The sequence below is a fragment of the Halichoerus grypus genome, chromosome 13, assembly GCF_964656455.1.
Source record: "Halichoerus grypus chromosome 13, mHalGry1.hap1.1, whole genome shotgun sequence".
In the NCBI taxonomy this organism is placed as follows: Eukaryota; Metazoa; Chordata; class Mammalia; order Carnivora; family Phocidae; genus Halichoerus; species Halichoerus grypus.
This window is the reverse complement of record NC_135724.1, coordinates 27,535,997-27,553,893: the sequence shown is the minus strand read 5'-3', so window position 1 is coordinate 27,553,893 and position 17,897 is coordinate 27,535,997. Positions and strand designations below refer to the sequence as shown.

At 49.7% G+C, this 17,897-nt stretch overlaps 1 protein-coding gene across 1 annotated transcript in view; it reads left to right on the top strand.

The window, feature by feature from the left end:
- Nucleotides 1-17,349, top strand: part of SLC14A2 (solute carrier family 14 member 2) — a 52,910-nt gene extending 35,561 nt beyond the window's left edge. Inside the window, exons 10-19 of the mRNA XM_078060385.1 lie at nt 3,135-3,257; nt 5,398-5,480; nt 6,165-6,324; nt 7,050-7,239; nt 7,600-7,728; nt 8,590-8,782; nt 11,300-11,447; nt 12,103-12,237; nt 13,330-13,379; nt 16,293-17,349. Of these exons, the coding sequence (XP_077916511.1) occupies nt 3,135-3,257; nt 5,398-5,480; nt 6,165-6,324; nt 7,050-7,239; nt 7,600-7,728; nt 8,590-8,782; nt 11,300-11,447; nt 12,103-12,237; nt 13,330-13,379; nt 16,293-16,493 (1,412 nt within the window). The 3' untranslated portion in view covers nt 16,494-17,349. The remainder of the gene's footprint in view (nt 1-3,134; nt 3,258-5,397; nt 5,481-6,164; nt 6,325-7,049; nt 7,240-7,599; nt 7,729-8,589; nt 8,783-11,299; nt 11,448-12,102; nt 12,238-13,329; nt 13,380-16,292) is intronic.
- Nucleotides 17,350-17,897: the final 548 nt, after the last annotated feature.

Below are 17,897 nucleotides of genomic sequence, written 5' to 3'. Positions count from 1 at the left end.
ATCGATCCACCTGCAAGAGACAGTAACATCTGTTCAAAATCTGAGGAAGAAAACTTATAGAAAGAATTTAGGCATGGGCCTGTCCAAATAAAGATTGATTTTCAGTAAGATGGACTAGATCAGTTTTCCTCTTCTGAACGATGTCATACATGGTTCGGGTTTGTTTAGTTCCTCTCAAAGAAAATGCACTAGGTTTCAAAATTGTATTTGACAGGTCGGGTCCTCTACAAAATCTCTTTTAACCTTGGTATTTGAATGGCTGATGTTTTCTGGACATTCAACGTCAGTAAAGGCAGAAGTACTATGGGGCACTACCCTCCAGGAGCCGCGTTTCTGAACAGATACCATGCCTCATAATTGTGCTTTCTTTCTGTGAGTCAACGGGAGGAAGGGGCTGCTGGACCCCTGCCTATAAAAACACAGGATGGTGGCAGTCCTCGAGGGCAAGGGCCATACCCGTGAAATGGCAGTGGGAAGCCACATGCATTGGGACACTTAATAAGGCTCTTCAGGGAAGGAGAGCCATGACTCCTTCACCAGGTGGGCAGGCCAAGGAGTTACTGAGCCACTAAGGTTTACCCATGGGCTATCAAGGACTGAGCTTTCCGATCGTGGGCCACAGCTCATGCCACGCTGGGCCCACAGAGCCCCCACTGGCCCTCTAAGGACCCAGGTGGGCCTGGTGGGCCCCAAGTCCATGGGGGCAGGCCCTCTGGCCATAAACAGCATTATCTGTTCACTGCACCATGCCACACACTATTTTCCATGTGTGCCATGATGTTAGGGGGAGAAAAGTTGAAAGAACCCCAAAAAGTAAGTTATTATGAACAAAATTATTCTTGGGCTGTAGAACACCCAGCCCCACCTCTGAAGCGCTTAGGGATTTGTGGCCCCCCAGAATGGACTATGTAATATATAGTTTCCCATAGCCCATGGAGCATGATCTCTGTCTTCAGTGGTCTGTTCTCCTGTCTCCTTAACTGAGTTCTCCCAGCCACCCTCGCGGGATTCCTGGGTTTCTGGTTGGTTGGTCACAGATGGTCAAGCATTGTATGACCATCTGTAAACTTCCTTTCTTTTATCCAAGTGCCACTGAAAATAATCAGCTCTTATCCTGTAAGCTGCAAAACCCTACTCGACTCAGCCATTACCTTGGTCAACCAATGAAAGGCTCTCACCTTTATTTCAGTATTTATCAAGTATTTAACAATGACAATGAGATGTATTATTCTTAAAAATAGCTCAAATCCTGCAATAGCCAATGATTGTTCCTTATAGCATTCAGAAACTAAAATGTGTAGTATAATTATCCCTCATTAATTTATTCAGCAAATACTTCCAAGTGCCTACAGAATACCGGGCTTATGCCGGGTGCTGGGGAAACCAAGGTAATCGGGTGTAACCCGGGCTGCCGAGGGCTTCACCATCCTGTGGAGGTGACAGACAAGAACACATAATTGACACTTGGCAAGGTAAGAGTCAGTGCGGGCTGGTGTAAAATGCCAGGTGTGCACCGGGACAGGGAGTCCTCCTGCCCTCCTGCCTGCAGCCGCCCGAGGGCAGTGGCCTCACCGGAAAGGGATCTGACATGTGAGCGCTGCAAAATTATTTTCCCGAGCCTCTTGCAAGCATTGTCTCATCTTCATAACAACATGAGGAAGAAACGGAGGGTGTCCCTCCAAAATAACTGCCATCGTTCTATAGATGGAGTTCACAAGGGCTGCCGACGGGCGTCTGTGTATTTCTGAGAGCCATGCATGCAGTGGGGAAACGTCAGTGAAAACAGCATGTGGAGATGAATGACTCTGGTTCTTGGCCAGAGTTACTGCTGCTTTCTTGTTTCCCCACCACACCGATGGAACATTTATTTCTAGAACATTTGAAAGATGTGTTCAGGATATTCTTGAAATCGCCTTTATCCATTAGGAAAGTCTTGAGCATCTGTCCCAAAGATAGCGGTAAACGGTTCTCATCTTAGCTTTTAAGTATTTTCACCGCCTCAGGAAATTTGTGGCCTTATCTCCAGTTCTTCGTGGCATCTGCTCCCACTTTACCTTCTCAGCCATTGGCCGGCACGTCGGGTGGGGCCGCTGCCCTCCAGGTAGTGCCCCCCACTTCAGTCATACCCACAGGAGAGCCGGGACCAACCCCGTGTCAGACCCTATTTGGTGCCACCTCCCCAAAGAAAGACCAAAAACAGCGTTCAAGGGAAAGAAAGATACTTTTTGCTTTTGCTTTTTGTGGCTGGGACATCAACCCCAGGAACATACAGTAATATGGGCCCGGCCCCCACTTTCCTGGGCCCTGAGCAGGTAGCAGAATCTGGGGTGCTAACAGTGAAGGGCCAGGGCATGGAAGGTGGGCCAGGCCTCCTGCCGCCAGTTCCAGAGCCTCTGATTGGATGTCAGGAGACCTGGGAGCAACTCCGGGCTGTGCCATGATTCATGAGCTGTATGACTCAGTTGATTTTTCGGGACACAGGAGGTAGACTGTGATCTTGTAATTTCGTGCAATTCTCAGTCTAGGAGGCTAAGGTCAGAATATTGCTGTGCCCGGCGGGGGGTGGCTGGGGTAGCTGACGCTCGGCATGTGAGAAACGAGAAGCAGCAGGCCAGCAGCGGTGCCCTTCCAGCCTGGCAGATGAGCACTTGGGATTGGCGTTCCGGCAGAATGCCCCGCTGTGTCGGACGATGCATGCTACCCCCTCAGTCCTCGTTCCCCCGCACAAAACCTGTCTGCCAAGGTGTCCGAGGGCAGGCTGATGTTCCAGGTGTCTCTGAAGCACGGGATCAGGGGGCTCCTCCAGGTCTTTGAGTAGTTCCCCACTAGAGAAATAGGGCAGACTGGCTCATCTGTCTCTTGACATGTTTACGTGTCTATGACACGGTTTCTGCGGGGAAAGGAAGCGCGCGTTTTAACAGGGGGAATGGAGAAGCTGGAGGCTCGACAGCGACACAGATGTGATTCCTACCTGCAGCTTCAGAGCCACTGTTCCTGCCTTTCCAGCTTCTGCACGTGACATTACCCCCCCCCCCGCCCCCCCCCCCCCCCCCCCCCCCCCCCCCCGCTGCTTGGCTCTCACCGGGTGCAGACCTGGGCGGACACTAACCTGTCTTGCTTTGTCCCCGGCCTAGGTGGCAGTAGGGAGCAGCCAGCCACAGCAAGCCCCAAGGCCGATGAGGGCTCGGAGGCCGTGCCCCCCAAGCCCAGGAGCGTGTTCCACATCGAGTGGTCATCCATTCGGAGGAGGAGCAAAGGTGGGTGCTGCTCCCCTTCACTCTCGGGACCTCAATTGACTCATCTCTAGAATGGGGACAGTGGCAGAACCTACTTCATAGGGCAGTAGGGAGAGCCACGCGGGCCAGGCTCATTTTTATCACACCCAACCTCTGACCACAGCCATGGCCCCGTTGTCTGGACCCTCCGGGGGGTGCGGGTGGGGGGATGCTGGAGCTGGGACAGGCAGCCGACTCAGGAGGTCTCCAATTTGACTGCATATTGGAATCACCTGCATCCCATCCCTGGAGACACTAATCTAATTCATCTGGGGAGAAGCCTAGGTGGGCATAAGGATCTTCCAAAGCTCCCCATGAGATTCTAATTTTTGCCAGGCCACAAACCACCGGTCCATTTACAAGTCGAGAGGTGAAAGTTCTCGCCTACAGTGGTGGTCAAGATGTCAAGGCCAAGGAAAGAGCGGGAGAACCATGGAAGGGAGGGGACTCCCACAGGCCAAGAGGGGCAGCCAAAAATGAGCAGGTGGGGAAGCCAGGGAGGAGCCAGGGGCACGGGGAGGGACGCAAGAGGAGTCCTCCTTCCTCCCCAATCAGATGCAAAAGTAGCCACGTGAAGAGCCAGGACAGAGGGGTAATCTAATTCTGCCCCTCAAGTCCCAGGGAGGGGAACCGAGTCACACAGCTGGCAAGGGACAAGGGGCAGGGGGAGGACTGGTTAGTGTCCTTTTTACAACATCACATGCTTCCCAGAAGATGTGTTCGTGACATTCTTGCTCCAGTTCATCTAAGCTTCATCGTTTCTCACCAAAAGTGGCCGACCCAAAGAAACGGGCCTGGGGGCTGTGGGAAAACACAGTGGAGGTGGAGGTGGAAAGGGCGTTGAGACATCTGGCCCAGGGGTTTGTATTTGACAGAGGCCACCAGCATGGCAAGAAGAAAGTGTGGCTTTCCTCAAAAGGTTAACAATCCCCTTCCAAACGTCCTTCGTCCCAGGGGTTGGGGGCTGGGGGTAGGGAGGCCCTTTCAGGGAGTGCAAAGGAGCCTGGGACGTGGATCAGTGGAACTGCTCAACAGCAGACCCGGGGCAGCTTCACGCACAGGAAACGGCTCCATCAGGACGCCACGCACACTGGCCTCAACATCTAGAGGAATCTTTGCTCCTACTCTTTCTTTCAAATCTTCCAAAATTAATTTTTCCTGCATAGTGTAACTTCCCAACCATACTGGTATTTGCAGCCCCGTCCCTTCAAAAATGGACGTTTTTGTGCCATTCATGCGCCGTTGTTGCCACTGATGCATCTTAAGTACCCTGCAAGCTCATGAATGCCGTGGGAAGAGCCAATTCAGTCTGCAAATACCCGGTGTTCAGAGCCCAGCCTGCCATCCTCAAACTTGACCACGAGAGGGAACCAAAGCACCAAGACCGGAACTTCAAAGTTCTTTTAGGATGCATAAAACCCTACTAAAATTGGTCATCTTTAAAAAAATAAATGATCTGGTAATAAGAAAAATATGTTTACAGCAACGTTACAAGAGTTTTCTAGAATTACAAGATCATGCCAAAATCTGTTTCAAGGAATGACGTGGACATCACTCGTCTTAATCCAACCAGCAGTTGCAGCTAAAATACCTGAAATTCCCAGATATATGTCCAAAACAAGAGACCAGAACAGCCTGCAGTCATCCAGTTGAAGTCACAGTCAAATTCAAACCCAGACCTTACATGGCTCAGGCAGCTTAATACTTTAGGAGAAATAACGTCCAAGTTTTCCTTTCTTGTACACTTACAAGTTTGTGCAGAGAAAGAACCCTAGATTTGGGGATCACGGCCAAGGCACTATTTCTTCATCTAAAAAATAGAGGGATTGAGCTAAATCAGAGGCTCTTCACTAAAGGTCAGTCGAGTCTCTGAACTCCCTAAATTCCTGTAAAATGTCCTGTTTACATGTGGATGTACATTTTTTACCCAAAGTGAGAGTCCAAATGGGTTCTTGACCAATAAAAATTAAAAGGTGCCTTCCAGCTGCAAGACATTGCAGTTCTGGGCTTCCTCAAGTGGAATAGGAAATATTGAATATATCAACTCAACTGCAAGAAATTTGCAGCTAACGTGCCTGGGTAGAGCTGTCCTAATTGATGATGTGCTCTCCTTCAACTCCAGTGTTTGGAAAAGGCGACCACCAGGAGAGACAAACCAAAGACCCTTCTCCCTATCAGTACCGGAAGCCTGCGGTTGAGCTGCTGGTGAGTCAGAAGTGGCCCGAATCAGGCAGTGTCCTGAGCCACAGAGCCTGCAGCAGATTAGGGAGCGGACGTCCAGAAAAGACGCCCTCTGATATAGGCAAACTTTGCTTGAATTCATATATCCAGAAACATAATTACCTGGGATAAAAATGCCTATTTTTCATAGTCTACTTTGTAAAATTTCATATTCCTTTTATTTGAATTAGTTATTATCTGTCTTCCTCTAAATCTGGCATTCAAGCATTTAGGAAACAAGCTGGTGCCAATTTTCAAACACAGAATATTTACGTGTTTAATTTTATGGACAGTTAAATTTTAAAGACGAGACATGCTGGGGGTGGGGAATAATTTCTTCTGGAAAGAGTGCGGTATAGAGGTAGTCATGGTTGAAATAAAGAGTCTAAAGATCTGTGGTTAAATATCAATTCTACTGTTTGACCTTGACCTTTGCCAGTGAGAATGCTCCATCCATGCTGGAGCCCTCATCCCCAGGATGAGGATAAATACGGTGTCTTGTACTGCAAGGTTGTTGCCCATAGTCAACGAGGTAACACGTCAGACAAGACAAAAGGTATTTCTAAATACCAAATAAAAACGTTAACTTGGTCCCCGAACTAGCACAAATGTGGCTTCTCAGCGTGGGAAGCGCAGGGTGTGGGAGCTCCTTGTCTTGCCCCTGGACAGGATCTGGACACCATGGAGGACAGTGCTGAGATAAAAGCGGAAGCGAACACTTCCATGGCTTCCTGGATTCAGAGTCACCTGACTGCCCACGGGAAGAGGGTCAGCAGAGCCCTCAGTTACATCACAGGGGAGATGAAGGAGTGCGGTGAGGGGCTTAAAGGTAAAGGTCCTGCGAGCGAAGCCCTTGACCCTGCCCCTAGAGTGTCACTTCCAAGCGTCCCCAGCAGGCACCATGTGCCGCAGTTCTTGGTAGATTAGACTGAGTACCGTTTCTATGGTCACTCAGAAGGAATAGGAGTTTTGCTGTGACGGCAGACATGCAGACTCTTGGGAGGTGAATACGATCCATGTCAGTGTGTGAGCCCTCATTTCCAAACCGAGCAGCCGTGCTATCACACATGTTCCATCGGGCATTTAGGCCTGGGATTCTAGAGTCACCATTCCAAAAAAAAAAAAAGCCTGTCCTATGGATGACTGTTGGGAGAACTATGTCTCCTAGTCCAGTAAGTTCTCTCTCGCAGTCCTCCCAGAGCCCAGGCCGTGGCTTTGACACCCTCAGTGCAGCAAGAGAATTTTCTCTTTGGATGTGTCTTCTTGAAAATTCATGCCGCTCTCACAGGGGGACAGATAGCTCAGGGTACCTCATCCCCACTGCTTGAAAAACAATGTAAAGACCACAACCAGCTGGCGATGGGTCTGAAGAGTTTTCTGGACCGTCAAATGCCCTCTTGGGTTCCTGGTTTATCCCCCTCTGTGGCAGGTGACGGTAGGGCCCTGCGAACCCACTTTGGACGCAGAGCTTCCCGCACCTTCCACCCACCCACCTGAGTCCCACGCAGGACTGGCACACCTGAACATTGACTCCCTGCCCTGGTTCCATTTCAGACAAATCCCCAGTGTTCCAGTTCCTCGACTGGGTCTTGCGGGGCACGTCGCAGGTGATGTTTGTGAACAACCCCCTCAGCGGCATCCTCATTGTGCTTGGCCTCTTCGTCCAGAACCCCTGGTGGGCCATCTCGGGCTGCTTGGGCACTGTTGTGTCCACTTTGACAGCCCTCATCCTGAGCCAGGACAGGTAAATTCCAGGAGACCCAGGGCCCAAGCATGAAGCCAGAGGTCGCTTCCTGCAGGGACCCTATGCCACCTTCCCATCGCCTTGCTGCTGGCCTCCAAGCTCAGACACTGTTCAGACTAAGGACACTAATAACTAACAACAGCCACTCCTTCATTATTTGGTAACAGCTCCACATCGCCCAGGGGAACGCGAAGGGCTGATGTCTTCCCTTCCCATTCCCAGTGGGGCCATCTGCTGGAAGGTGTGTGCAGTCGGGCCCCAGCTGAGAAAAACCTGGGTCAGAAGGGAAGTCAAGAAGGTAGTGCCCCTCCCGAGGCCCTGGGGGGACCCTGCTACCCCAGCCCTCCTCCATCCCTCCAGGTCGGCCATCGCGGCAGGACTCCACGGCTACAACGGGGTGCTGGTGGGGCTGCTGATGGCCGTGTTCTCAGACAAAGGCAACTATTACTGGTGGCTTCTGCTCCCCGTCATCATGATGTCCATGTCGTGGTAAGTTTTCTCCTGAGGCTGCGGGTGCAGTCAAGGGCTGCCAGCCTTTCCGCCCCAGCTCCCTGTCTGTCTAAACTCAACTTTAAGGGGGCATGGACTTCGCACATCAGAAGCATCCACTGGAAATAATTATTAGTGTCATACGGTGACAGAACCATGCTAGGTTATCTGTGGACAATATCTCAGTACCTACCAGCCTCCACTCTTCTTTTTGTAAGATCTAAAAGGGTTTCTGGTCCTACTCAGCCAGAGCACAGAGAAAGGAACTGAGGCCCATATATAGGTGAAGAGCCATACCACAGCATCCTATCCATTTCTAGAAACCTTCTCATCCTCCTGCTGCCCCCCACCCAGCTTTCCCCCATCCTCGGGACCCCTGACAAGCCTGGAACAACCTCCTAGTGCAGGCTGAAGGACCAGCCACTGAGCAGAGCCCTTAGAGGGTCAGGGCTCAGCTCCCCTTCCCCTCCAGAAATCAGCCATGGGGCATTCTGGGCAGGAGGCTTGGTGCTCTCAGCTGCTCAACAAACATTTGTGGAAGGAAGGAAGGACTACAATTCTGCTCCTGTCACTCCCCCACTCTCCTCATGCCTGAGCATGGAGCTGCATGACTTTTCAAGGAGCTTCTATGACTCTTTGCCTTAGGTCTTCCCCCAGAAAGCCCTCTTTCTAAAGCTGAGCTTGGGCGTCTACCCTATCACCGCACCAGGCCCAGGGAGGAGGCCATGGGAAGATGTGCTCAGGGGCCAGTCAGGCTCAGAGAACATACCCAGCAGGCTGCTTTTCCTTGGGAAAGTGCTCCTGTTCAGCCTAGTATCAGGGCCTGAACTTCTTGAACAGTCCCCTGTGCTTCTGCCACAGCCCCATCCTCTCCAGTGCCCTGGGGACCATCTTCAGCAAGTGGGACCTCCCGGTCTTCACGCTGCCCTTCAACATAGCCGTGACCCTCTACCTGGCGGCCACCGGCCACTACAACCTCTTCTTCCCCACGACGCTGCTGCAGCCTGCGTCCTCCACACCCAACATCACCTGGTCAGAGGTCCAAGTGCCCTTGGTAAGTGTCTGGGAAGGCAGAAGGGCAGCGTCTGTCCAAACGCCATGTTAATGTGGCATTTACTGCAGCCTCCATGGGTAATGCCTATTAACAACCGCACAATGTGAGGCACTTGGCATGCAGTCTCTCTTTAGCCACCATCCTTTTCCTTCCTCTCCGTAAGAGCTAACAGGACCATTTTTGGTCCCACGCTGTCCTAGCACAGAGGAAGAAACTGAGGCCTGAGGTCACACACCTAATCAGTGAAGAGCGGAGTCGAGATTAGCACTCCGACCTCCTACTGCTACACCTGGGTTCTTTCCTTTTTCCTTTTGGAAAAAAATCTTTTTGATGCTTTTCTCCAATTTTCCTCCAGCTTACACTGTATATTTTCTTCCATCAGTCTCACTGAATCACTAAAGACATACACATTACAAGACCACCTGTGGGCTAACGAAGTCTCTGTTGCAACCTCCAGAATGGATTGCATTCGCTCTCTGAGGCATGGTCACACCATAAAGCACAGGTGTTCCTCCATTAAGAAAGTCTAGATATTAGAGCTTTTAACATTTTTTGCAAGTATTTTGTATATAACGCTGGCCTCTGGAAGTCTGCCAAGATAATTAATAAGACACGTTTTAGCTGAGGTTCTCCTGCTTTCCATTACACTAGACTACCCTCCATGGTCTGGGGCTCACTCTGGAACTTTGCTATTGACGAGTCATCATCTAACCACGAAACCACTTGGGCTTGTTGAAAGAACTTTCAGAAATAACAATGACTCATTTCCTGTAGCATTTCATAGAATACGGCAGCATGGTAGAAAGGCCCTGCATTTGCACTAAGAAACATTATTTAGGATGAGAAATAATAATAATAATAATACATTATTTAGGAAGAGAAATATTCGTGTTGGCCTCATCCTTGTGTGTGTGTGTGTGTGTGTGTGAGGACCTTTGTGAACCAGATGTGAGAAGAGGTTGGTAACTTACTCCTTAGGCTTCCCTTTCATGGTATGTACCCCACCAATCAGTTTTGAAGGCACAGTTGCTCTAACCGGCTGGCTATGGGGAGATGATGTTAGAAAGGGCAAGTTGAAGATATTATGCATTCTCCATGCCACATTTTCATTGGAAAAGATACCTAGGAATTTTGTAGAAATGAAAAACAATTAGGGAATCCCGTACAAATATTTTAGAACCCCAAAGTTCCAGAAAAGAAAAATTCAGTTTTTGGTGGTTGCCTTTTAAGAAGTAACTCTAGCCAATTAAATGGATTATGATAATGACTAATATGTTTTGTCTTTTAGACCACTCATGAGAGCGTTCAGTGTTGGGGAAACAAGTAAATGTCAGAAGGAGGGTCTAAAACTCCCAACAGTGTTGAAGCCCCATAAGTTCCTCTGCCCTCTGGTCCCCGGAGGGCCCCCTAGATGGTGTCACCAGCTGGGACTACACTGCCCAGCACTGCTGCCTCTGTATGGAGCTCTCCCGCCCGCACCCGCACCCACATGGTAATGCCAGAGCCCCCACCCTGTTCCCTGTTCCTGGGGTCACAGGAGATTGAGTCTGGAGGGTTAGCCCACTAAGCCACCCCACGGGCTCCTGCAATGTCTTCCTGTCTCCACATACCTCCATGGGCAGAGTCTTCTCGGAAGGCAACGGGCTGAGAGAAGAGCTGCTTCCTTGTAATCTATAGATACCCTGGCCCAGGACTCTGCTTCTTCTCAGCTCACTGCCCAAGGGGTGAGACGAACCCCAGTGTACCCTGCATGGCCACTCCCTTATGCACTTTCCTAACTCAAGGGCCTTTGGCCAACCTTCCAAACCATGGGACCCAACCCCAGTCACTGGGGAAGGCTGCATGCCCAGGATGCTTTTCTTGAACTCCAGAGCACGTGTGCAAGCGCCCACAGGCAGTGGATCCTGCCTCCTCAAGCCCCTCACATTGGCAGACAGGCCCCGCTTCCCTGAGCTACGTGGAGGCCTGACGCAAGCTGGGTGCTCATCTGTCGGTCACCATTTCATTGGCTTATCAACCAAAAGAGCAGAGACCATACTACCTCCCCGGAGACTCTCCTGTGAGTCCAGCTGCTCACCCAGACCAGACTAACATGACCACAGCCCAGACACTTTATTCTTGGAAACACAAAAGACCATTTTTTCATAGCATATTCAGGCTTCTAGTCATAATTTTAGGGTTTTTTTTAAAAAACGTTACAAGAGAGTTTTTAAACCCCAACCTTGATCAGACATCTCCTCATTTTAAGTTTCTAGTTTCTCTTCAGTGGGGATTCAATGCCTTACACTCATGTTTCTAAATAAAGGAAACTTAACATCTTAAACTATTGTTCTAAGAACTCAAGATTAAAACAGAAAAGCTTGTGTTCCTTTCAGAGTTCATCTATTTGGATACAAATATCTTGGAAACCTGCTGCAGAATGTTAGGGTAGAGGCTTTGGCACAAATCTTTTCCAGCCGAGGTTCCAGTTGTCTCCGGTCTCCCTCTGTAACCGCACGTGGTCCTCTGCCCCCACAGCTTCTGAGAGCCATCCCTGTAGGAATCGGCCAGGTCTACGGCTGCAACAACCCCTGGACCGGAGGCATTTTCCTCGTAGCTCTGTTCATCTCGTCCCCTCTCATCTGCTTGCACGCTGCGATCGGCTCCACTGTGGGGATGTTAGCAGGTTAGTCTCATCACTTCTCCCTTACTAATGGGCCATAAGGATGTTAGTGTCTGGAGTCAGCTCCAAAGAAAATGGTGACACGTGTCTTCAATACCCGTGGCCCCCCGACCCCTGCTGATGCCCGCCAACTTTCGCTCCTTCCATTACACCCTGTTTCCCCACTTCGGGTGCGAGTGCCCTCATGCTTCTGTGAGCAAAAGCTGCCCTCCAGAAAGGCTTTGGTGTTAGCCGTTTACACCTTAGTATAAATTTAAAGTTTGAGAGAGGTTAATTACAGGCATGTTTGTGTTTTATGTCTTATCTCGAGAGATGATACTCCAGTAGAGAACATTAAGATATCAATGAAGAAGGAAAAGTCCTCTTTCTTGGCAGGGGAGGGAAGTTCTCTGGACTGCTTCAAAAGGCCACAGAGTCCTCACTCCAAAAGCTCTCTTCTACCATAACAGCTACACCACTAGCACTCATGTGGCTCTATGGCCATTTCTTCCCTTTAGTTATTTTTTTCACTGAATAAGATCAGCAGTTCTTTTTTATAAATGCCTAAGAGAATGGCTGGTCTGGGCTTTGAGCACTATGGTGGTTTTGGGGGCCAGCAGGAGAGCCCCACGAGACTGCCCCCGCCAAACTCAACGCCGCTGCCTGTCTTCTCTCGTAGCCCTCACCATCGCGACGCCCTTGGACTCCATCTACTTCGGCCTGGGCGGCTTCAACAGCACGCTGGCCTGCATCGCCATAGGGGGCATGTTCTACGTCCTGACCTGGCAGACGCACGTCCTGGCCGTCGCCTGCGGTAAGGACCGCCACCACGTCCCTTTGCCCCTTGCACGCCCCCGTGCCTGTCCCTGTAGGGAAAACCGCACTGAAAGCCCTGTGGATCCTCCACAGATAAATGGGAGGATTGTTTGCTTCATAAAAGGCTTTTTATCTAAAACTGTTTTTGAATGGTTGCTTAATGATTCACGCAGTAAAAATTATTTTCATGGAACACAAAGCGCTCAGCCACATGAAGACAGAATTTTGAGCTGGTGGTTGTTTGGTTGTTGTTCCTGGGCTGTCTCTGTGATTGCCACTCTCCTGGCTGGTGATTGAAGCTAACCGACAGAGCAACTCTTCCACATATTAATCTTTATATATAGAATTGGGTGATTTACATCAGTTACAGCAATTAACCTTAAGCACCCAAACACTAATCATAGGACCTTCAAATAATGCTTACGTTGTAGAAATGCTGAAGGGTGTGGGTACTCAGTGACTCTCTAATAAAGATTTGCTGTTGTTAATATCCTAGGGACAATTAGGATGCTTTCAGTTGAGAAACAGGATTCAAAAGCAAAGCCCAATTCCACTGGCTCATTTTCCCAGAGCCTCCTCACCTCTTACTGGCACTTGGCTCTTCCCAGTGGCCCAGCCTGGCCGTCCCTCTGCGGGCAGAGCCTGGAAGACGAGGCAGTGGGCCTATGTGGTCTTCCTCAAGCTTACAGGTTGCTGCTCCTCACTGGAAACCCATATTCTGTTAATAACTTGGGATGAAATATTCCAGCAGGGAGTCCTGGGATCCACTTGGCCTTGGCCATGTAGTAAAATTTTCATGTATGGTTTATGCTGCTAAGTGTTCCTTTGCTAGAATGCAAGGTGGTGGGACCCAAGAGAACCATAACGGCTCCATTCTGGCCCTTTTTAACAAAGTTCATCTTCCGCCTTAGCTGTGCTGGCATTTGCCTGGAATTTAACACATTTCAAAGCTGTCAAGTAATAGAAACATAACTCAAGTTTTATTTCATCGGCCAGATAGCATTTGTGGCCTAAATGTCTCGGGGGATAACGTGCAGGCTGAGCTTGAGGCACCGGTAGTCACTGGACTGTGTCTTGGTTCTCTTTGCAGCCCTGTTTGCGGCCTACCTGGGCGCTGCCCTGGCTAACATGCTCTCCGTGGTGAGTCTAAGAACGTGCCACAACTCCCTTCCTGCTGTTCCTTCCGCTCCCCGAAGCCAGTGGGAACCTCTCCCCCGGGAACCCTTCCCCAATTCTTCCCTCTCGTCTCACATCACACTGCCCGCCTTGGCACCTGCCAGACAGAAGGAGCTGGGTCTCAAAAGTTTCAGTGTCAACTGTTGGCCCAATCAGATCCCATTAGCCTTGGGCCCATGGAGCTTCTTATAGAAGGACAATTTGACAAGCATTATCTTGTAAATTGAATTCTGTCACCTCATCCTCTAGATCCCGTTTTAAATCTTTATTATTTAATGTGTGTGTGTGTAGAGAGCAACTGCCCAACTAGCTTATGGGCCAGTGTACATCTTTGTTCATCCCTTGGCAACTCCGTGCTGAGGGGTCGTGAGGGAAGCCTTCGGGGAAGACAGGGAACCAAGCTGCAGCCATACCTGAGAGAAGGCTGAGCTGGTGGCTATGAGCACATGCAGCCATCCAAGAACCCCGTCTTTGTCTGAGCGCTGGTGGGAGGAGGTGTCGGAGTCAGGAGGAGCCGCGTGGCCAGCCCCAGCAGAGGGTTAGGGCCCATGGCCCAGCACAGAGGGCTAGGGGCTCAGCCCACAGTCAATGCCTCCCCCTTTTGGATAAGGTTTCAAGGGCACATTTTATAAAAGCATCCAGGAAAAGTCCCAGTGGTCCTGAAAATGGGGACAAAGGTGGGAATTCTACCCACACCTGCCTAAATCCCTTCTTCACCCTTAGTGAAATTGGGCAGGTTGAACTTAGCTTAGGAAAGAATTTTCTAGGCAAGAGAATTGGCCTTCCCTGATATCATCCTATGTCCCCCAGTGGACTAATCTCCCCCTGGGCCCCAGCGAACTGTGTACATTCCTCTGCTGCAACACTTGGAGTACGGTAGTGACGAGCCTCGTACACATTCTTCCTCAAACACCGTCAGCCCGTGTGCTCCTTCAGAACCGGGGCCCGGTCGTATTCTAATCTTTATCTCTAGTTCCTATTGCAGTACCCAGCACATAACAGGTGCTCAAGAAATGCTAAATGACTGAAACTCTAGGGGAGCAAGCCGCCACCATGGGGGGGCATAAGAGCTGGGGCTGAAGCGTCAGCCATCAGAAACACGGACGGGTAGCAAGAGCACGGAGTATGGGCTCTGTGGCTCCTTGTGCTCCGGGCTTTCACATCCTGCGTGTACCCTTACAGCTGACTGTCCAGGCAGTGACTGGGTGTCACGTGCTTTCCTTGGGCAAGGACTAGAAGAGATGCCAAACAGGATCCCAGGCACTTACAGGATGATTGACCCTTTCTTCTGTGTACAGAGAAGTTAGAGGTTATACCACTCAATTTGGGCTTTTTTTCTTTCCTAAATCAAGGTTATTTTCTGTGTGCCTATGATGTTTAAGACACTGCTGATCACTCTCAAGGATATGAAAAAGTGCAGGCTATTTACTCACTCTGAAGGAATTTCTAATATCCTTGAGGCACAGGATATAAAAATGTCGAGTGACATTTATGAGCCCCTTCAAGCCCTCCACAGACGAGAGCACTTAGGAGCTGCGTTCCTCTGCTTTCTCACCGGCATCCATATCACGGCCTGTGTCTTCCACAGTGCCACCCTCTACTCCACGGTCATGACCACGTGCTGAGGGCAGTTTATGGGGTCCTTAGTACGCACGAGGCCCCAACTCTCTGAGTAAACACTGTTATCCCTACTTAACTCCTGAGGAAATAGGTCTCAGACGATTGAAATGCCTTTAGCAAGGTGGTTGGAGCTGAGATGTGGATCTGGGCCCGTGGGACTCTAGACCTACGTCCTTTCCCACTGTGGGACTCCAGGGGGTGCTTCCCAAAACACACTGTGTAGTGTGAGCAGGGCTTTGGGGAGACTCATTGGGTGGAATTCATTATGCTTGAGTATCTTATGGCCACGGTCTGGCTGCCATTGTTCTTCCCCAAGTCCCATCCAGCAGCACCATCTTTGAACACACACATTACGGGCACATGGTATTACCTGAGGTCTTTACTGCTTATAATGAAATGAGGTTGGAGGTGAGGAGGACATGATTTGGTCTGCCTCATAGTTGAGTCTGAAGGCTCCTTGTCAGCAAGCTCTCCACTCAAGTGGTCTCAAGTAAGAGTGGGGAGGCATATCAAAAAGGCTCAGGGCATCTTAAGGAATAAAAAATAGGTCAACACCATGAGAAGGGCAGCTGGGAATGGGAGAGCCCTTAAGAAGAGAAGTAGCTGCCCTCCACTTCCAGGCCCTGGGACTAGGACAGCATGTCTCTGCCTCTCTCCAAATGTCTGTTCTATCTCCCTGTGTCTCTCTGCAGTGCACACAGTCCCCCAGTGGCCACCCAGCACTGGTTGGCTCTCCAGTCCTTTCAGACCAAGAGCTCAGTCTCTCTTAGTTCAAATTCTCAAAAGAGGGATCCAATTCCCAGGCCATCTGCCTGTGGAAGTTGCATTTGAGTCAAGCGCCTTGCTCTGGTCCAATCGGCTGTGACCAGAGAAATATCGTGAACTAAAAAATGGCTGCCAAATCTGCTCCTTCAACAGGGGCTATGGGAGAAGGCAGACAATGGTCATAGGTCCTAGAGTTGGAGGTATAGCCTGGCCAGACAGCCTAAGACAAAACAGGATTTCTACATAAAGCCATATTGTAATAGGGTTTCAATGGCTGCATTATGAAGAATGTGTGTCCACCTGTTACAATGCAGGCAGAGAGCACTGACAGGATTACATTGGCCAAGAATTAAGTATTATTCCTATCATTGCCCATGAAGCATCCTGTCCTCTACCCGGGGCTGTATAGGGTTGGTAAAGGCTGATGAAACAAACACAAGCATGTGATATAACCAAGGCTTCTCTTGTGTCTCACCCCTGCCCCTTGCTCAGTTTGGACTGCCACCATGCACCTGGCCCTTCTGCCTCTCGGCGCTCACCTTCCTGCTCCTAACGACCAACAACCCTGCCATCTATAAGCTTCCGCTCAGCAAAGTCACCTACCCAGAGGCCAACCGCATCTACTACTTATCCCAGGAGAAAAACAGAAGAGCATCAACCATAACAAAGTACCAGGCCTATGATGTCTCCTAGACTGCCTTTTCCAAAACATGTCACTGCACATTCAGCCTTCAGCAGGTTGTCCGGGTCTCCAGGCTGAAGACCATGCAACCTCCCTTTCTGTCTGTTCTGCTATTTTCCCCTTAAGCAAGCCTACACCCTAGTTATTCCCCCACATAAGGACATATGTGTGTAGTCACCATTTAGGGACCTCTCATTTCTAAGATGTACAACACTTATCAAAGATACAGTTACTTTAGACTTCATACCCATAGCTCACTCCAGAAGAGCTCCCTTTGAGGTGATTTGCCCTCCTCTGCAAAATAAGTCACATCCCTAAAAAGAACTCATCAAGAAGGAGACAGAGATTGGTAGCGTGGGCCTCCAACTCAGGCATGTCATGGAGCCATGCACAGTACCAGGGAACATGCATCAACCTGGAAGGTGATGGGATGGTTCTGCCCCAGCCCTGCCTCTAGTGAGCTCCTGCCATCTTGAGTGAGCACATCCCTGCTCTCAGCCTTGACTTCCTAGTTTCATGACAGGGAGGGACTCTACAGTTCTCCCACATCAGAAGTATTGATTCTTCTCTCTCTCTCCCATAAACTGACAAAATCAGCATGACCATCAAGTAATTACTTTGAGTAAGTAATAGATGGAGGGCTTCCCTGGAGAAGAGGCAGGAAAACGTTAATATTCTGAGATTTGTTCTTGAGTCACGAGCAGATACTCTCCAGACTTGATGTTAGGAAACTAAAGTCACTGGAAATGCCAACATGCCTTCCTTTACAAGATAGAAATATTTCTGGAAATGTCATAAGATGAAAACTGATCTTTTTCAACATTCAAATCATGTTTTAAACCAATGTATTTTCTTTGGTAGTATTCATAAGCATTCTCTTATTAAATGGTTAAGTTCACAAGATGGTATCAGGGTTTTCTTGAAATGCGGTTCACCTACCCTGTTCACACATTGCCCATCTGAGGGGCTTTTCATGGTCAAGCCAGTGTCTGGCTGAGGTGAGGATGGGTTACAAATCATCAGAAGAAGGTCTGATTCACTTACAAAGAGAATTATATAGAAATGACCGCGGTCATTGTTTTTTTGAGTAGAAGCACGGGTTATTAACAACACACCTTACTTTTTAGGGCATAGTCTTTTAGTCTTGCATCCCCAAATTACAAACCCAGCCCCTCTTGAATGGCCAGTAACTCTTGTTATTTAGTTGCTCTGGTTACAGCATAGAGCTCCTAACTTGCAGGACCCCTCTGTGGGAAGCCACGTGGCTCAGCCCTCCCACCCCTCCTCCACAGGACAGGGATAAACCTTTCCCAGCACCTCATGGGACAACCCCCATCTTACACTCCCAATTCAGTGTGATGGGGTGAGGATATAAGATGGGGGAAGAAGGCAAGGGGCAGGAGACACACCCTCTA